This window comes from Myotis brandtii, unplaced genomic scaffold (genome assembly GCF_000412655.1).
Source record: "Myotis brandtii unplaced genomic scaffold, ASM41265v1 scaffold691, whole genome shotgun sequence".
Taxonomy (NCBI): domain Eukaryota; kingdom Metazoa; phylum Chordata; class Mammalia; order Chiroptera; family Vespertilionidae; genus Myotis; species Myotis brandtii.
In genome coordinates, this window is record NW_005370704.1 from 1,241,959 (window position 1) to 1,246,538 (window position 4,580).

Below are 4,580 nucleotides of genomic sequence, written 5' to 3' on the forward strand. Positions count from 1 at the left end.
AGGCTGAGCAGAGCCTCGCTCCCTCTGCACGTCCCTCTGGTCTTGCCCCTGTCCCCACACGGTCTCCTCCTCCTCCTCTGCTCTGGGTGGGACTGGGCCCCTTGCCCCCCCCTCCCCCGCCAGGCGTGGCGCTTGCAGTTCTGTCGTGTTGGCGTGTTGACGGGTCCAGCGCCTGGGAGCCTTGCTGTGTGTTCTCCGCTTGGTAGCGGTTTACAGGGGAGGCCGGGCCGTTCTCAGGGTCGGGGCCCCGGGCCATTGGCACGCTGAGTCAGGTGTATGGCATTTTGTTGCTTGTTTTTTTAAGATGGATTTTTACAATTTCTTCCCATATTTATATTCAGTTATTTTATGTTCCTCACCTCAGATCTCAGAACCCGCTGGGTGTGAATCTGGTTCTGCCGCCGCTCCGGGGGCCGTGCTGCTCTGTGGGGGGGAGGGTTCACTCCGTTCCCATACGATTGACTGAGCGCCTTACTCGGGCTGGGCTGACGGAGCCCCGGCCACGGGTCACTGACATCACTGTCCTTTTAGAGGAGGGGTCCTCAAACTTTTTAAACAGGGGGCCAGTTCACTGTTCCTCAGACCGTTGGAGGGCCGGACTATAGTTTAAAAAAAAACTATGAACAAATTCCTATGCACACTGCACATATCTTATTTTGAAGTAAAAAAACAAAACGGGAACAAATACAATATTTGTATTTGCATGTGGCCCACGGGCCGTAGTTTGAGGACCCCTGGGCTATACGTCAGGGTCGGTACTCACCGCTGCGGGGACGGCACTGTGCTGGGCGGCGGGATCTGCGTGGCCCTGGACTCTGAGAAGCCTGATGTGTGGGAACCGACCGAGGGGGCGGTGCCAAGTCAGGATGGTCTGGGAGGGGCCTGGGAGAACCCCAGGCGGTGCGCCCAGCAGGCTCCAGAGGGGTCTGTGGTCCAGGACCCCGAGGTCCGCAGAGGCACCGGGGCTGCGGGAGCGGGGCTCCCCGCCACACGCCTTTCCTGCGATGGAGCCCGGACAGCACCTGTCGCCGGTGAGACCTGTGTGCCATGGGCTGTGCGCCACCCCCTCACCTGGCGGCCCCTTCCTTGCAGGTGGCAACGTGGACCTGGAGAGCCAGGCGGAGGGGAAGGAGGTGGAGGCCGATGGCGTGATGCGGAGCGGCCCCCGGCCCATCGTCCCCTACAGCTCCATGTTCTGTCTCAGCCCCACCAACCTGTGAGTCCCTCCCCGCCCACCTGTGCCGTGCCGCTCGCCCACGGCCCGTGACCCACACGCACATGACCGCTAGGTGCTAGGTGTGCCGGCAGGTGACGTGACGGCCCGGGTCCCCCTCCTGGTCACTGGGTCAGCCTCTGGGGGACTCTCCGGCGTCATCAGCTTCCGAGAGTCTCCCGTTGTCCTGCTCGGCCTGTGCCCTGTGTTCGCGACCCCCCATCGGAACAGCAGCGCTCAGCCCGCTGCATACCTGCAGCCGCCCCTCCCAGGTGCCCTCTGGGCCTCAGAGCCCAGCTTCCTGCGGGAGAGACCAAGCAGGCGGCGGGCGGGACCGGCTGAGCCCCACTTTGCCCCCAGGCTCCGCCGCCTCTGCCACTCCATCGTGACCATGCGGTACTTCGAGATGGTCATCCTCGTGGTCATCGCGCTGAGCAGCATCGCCCTGGCCGCCGAGGACCCCGTGCGCGCAGACTCGCCCCGGAACAACGTGAGCGCTGCGGGGTGTGGGGGTGGCCAGGGCCCAGCTCCGCGCCTGCCAGGAGCAGCAGGAAGAGGGCAGATGGGCCCTGGCTGATGGGTTGTCCGCCCCGAGGTCGGGGGGACCTGGAGCCCGAAGCCCAGCGGCGGGCTGGCCTCCTGAGAGCATTCCCCGGGTTGCAGGTCCTGAAGTACATGGACTACATCTTCACGGGCGTCTTCACCTTCGAGATGGTGATAAAGGTGAGTGACCCAGCCTCCCTCGGGGCTCTCATGTGCCGCCCACACACACGGGGACTCAGGGGGGTCGCTCACTACAGACTCACCGCAGCGTCAGTCAGCGGGGAGAGCGCCCCGCACGCCTGACCAGGGTCCCCGCTTTCCGGATGTCGGGCAGGAGGACGTGACCTGGGCCCCGCCCCCCACCCGCGGCTCTGGGTCCGCCCGCCCTTTCCCTGAAGTAACCGCCCTAAACTGCACTTCTCCCTGAAGATGATTGACCTGGGGCTGCTGCTGCACCCGGGGGCCTACTTCCGGGACCTGTGGAACATTCTGGACTTCATTGTGGTCAGTGGGGCCCTGGTGGCGTTTGCCTTCTCGTAAGTACCCACGTCTGCAGCCCCCAGATGCGCGGTGGGGTGTAGGGGGACCGCTGGCCTCCAGGCTGCCTGTAGCTCCGTCCTTCTGCTTGGCCTGGGCTGGGTGGGAGGACCTCTAGCCGGTGCGTCCCCGACCAGCCCTGGTTCTAAAGTTGGGGGCAGCCTCGGGCTGGTCTGCTCTCGGCCTCTGGGCAGCCCCCCTGCCCTCGGCGGCTCCCATGGGCGGAGCTGGGGTGCCGGTGGGCGCCGTCCTGGGGTCCAGGCCCTTTTCTCTGGTTCCCCAGCGAGTGATGCTCAGCCTGCATGGCTGGGCCTGGGCCTGGGGCTGGGCAGGTGTGGGGCTGGGCGGAGCCGGGTCCCGGGCGAGTGGTGGCAGGAGATGCGGAGACAGGACGACCGCAGGCGCGGAGGGCGGGTCCTCTTCTCGCCCAGCCAGGCCTCCTCACTGACTCTCTTCTCTTTGTCTCCTTGTTGCTGGACTCCCTGTTGTAGGAGCTTCATGGGGTAATGCCTCCCCCTGTCCCCTCACACCGCCCACATCTCAGCTGCCCTCGGGCCGCGTCATACGCTCACCTCTCATCAGCTCCACCTCCCTCCGGGCTGCATGCTGCCGGAGCCACCTCCCCAGGCGGTGCCCACCTGGCCTGGCGGAGCCCTGGGGGCTGGGTGGGGACGGGCCTCCGTGGGGTTCAGGAGCAGGTGTCCCAAGTGAGTGTAGGAGGCCGGGAGCGAGAGCCCAAGGCCGCTCCGCAGGGGCTGCTGTGACCAGGTGGGGCCCCGATGCCCCCTGTCTGTTCTCGGAGGCTCGGCCTCCTCTTTGCCTGCCCCCCCGACGCCGGGCACTCCCTCCCTCCTGGGGCCTTACCTCTATGGAGGAGGGCACAGCTCGGCCACCACTTGCCATGTGGAGGCGTGTTCGATGGGGAACTTGGAGTGAGAGGGAGGGGCAGGGAGACCCTGCCAGGCGCCCCAGAGGGAGAGCAGGACAGGGCTGGCAGAGAGAAGGCAGCCTCTGCCTCAGAGAGCGTCTGTTTCCTAGGAAAGAAGGGCAGGGCTCTCGCCTGCCCCCTCAGGTGCCCACAGGCCCCTTCCAGGCTGGCTCAGCGGGAGCTGCGAGGCTGGTTTGGGGAGGGTCAGGGAGTAGCTGGCGGCATTCGGAGCCGGGACAGCCTGGCTTCAGGGGTGTTGATCTGCTTCTGGAACGCAGGCCCCAGCAGGGTCCCAGGGGAGGGACCGGGAGGCTCTAGCTTGGCTGGCGCCTAAGGAGACTGGGGGCCCCGCTCCCCTGACAGGCAGGTCCCCTGACATGGGGAGAAGTGGCCCCTGAGCAGGATGGTTAGGGGCTCAGGCCCTGAGCCTCAGCCACTGCCCCACGCAGCCCCAGTGGGTGTGGCCTTGGCCCTGAGCATGGCCTCCCAAGGCCCCGGCCTGGCTTCAGGGTGGCAGGAGGGCGGCCCCAAAGAGTGACAGCTCCTGGGCCCCTGCCGGCCCAAGGGAGCCCCAGGTTCCCTCCGAGGGGCCTGGCCTGGTCTCACAGGTCCTGGGCTCTGGGCCTGCTCTTCACCTGCCTCCTCCCACCTCCTGGCTACTTCCTCCACCATCCGTGTCGCTGTCTTCACTCTGTCTCCTGTGGCTCTTCCGCCTCCCCTCTCCCCGCCTTTCCCTCCTTCCCTTCCCCCCTCTCTTTTTTTAAAAATGTATTTGTATTGATTTCAGAGAGGAAGGGAGAGGGAGAGAAACATCAATGATGAGAGAGAATCATGGATCAGCTGCCTCCTACACGCCCTACACTGGGGATGGAGCCTGCAACCCAGGCCTGTGCCCTGACCGGGAATCGAACCGGTCGATGCTGGCCAGGCCTCCCTCTTTCTTCCTCTCCTCCTTGGTTTCTCTCTTTTTCTATCTCCTTCCCTCACTCCCTCCAGGATCCTCCTCTCCCTTTCTGTCAGTTGTCCGCCACTTGCCATGTGGAGGCGTGTTCGACGGGGACAGAGGACAGGCAGGGAGATCCAGGCTGTGCTGGGACCTCCTCTCGGAGAGGAAGCAGCCTCGGGAGCTGGGGTGGCACTGTGCCCGCTGGCCCCTGCACTGCCCTCTCCCCTCGCTCCCAGGGCCGCCTCACAGGAGGCAAGGGCAGCTGGTGTGGACCGGCGGGCGGGTCATGGACGTGCTGGGAGAGCAGGTGCTCCCTGGCCCCCAGGTGCTGCTGACCCAGCCCTTGTCCACTCGAGGGGAGGCCTCCGTGGTGCCCATCAGGCACGGCCTCCGAGCTCCCACGCCTCTGCCCT

General features: G+C 65.6%; 1 protein-coding gene across 1 annotated transcript in view; it reads left to right on the forward strand.

The window, feature by feature from the left end:
- Positions 1–4,580, forward strand: part of CACNA1B (calcium channel, voltage-dependent, N type, alpha 1B subunit) — a gene marked incomplete at its 3' end in the record, with an annotated part of 138,429 nt that overhangs the window by 87,352 nt on the left and 46,497 nt on the right. The window contains exons 23-26 of the mRNA XM_014529697.1: positions 1,093–1,216; positions 1,574–1,703; positions 1,877–1,936; positions 2,186–2,292. Of these exons, the coding sequence (XP_014385183.1) occupies positions 1,093–1,216; positions 1,574–1,703; positions 1,877–1,936; positions 2,186–2,292 (421 nt within the window). The remainder of the gene's footprint in view (positions 1–1,092; positions 1,217–1,573; positions 1,704–1,876; positions 1,937–2,185; positions 2,293–4,580) is intronic.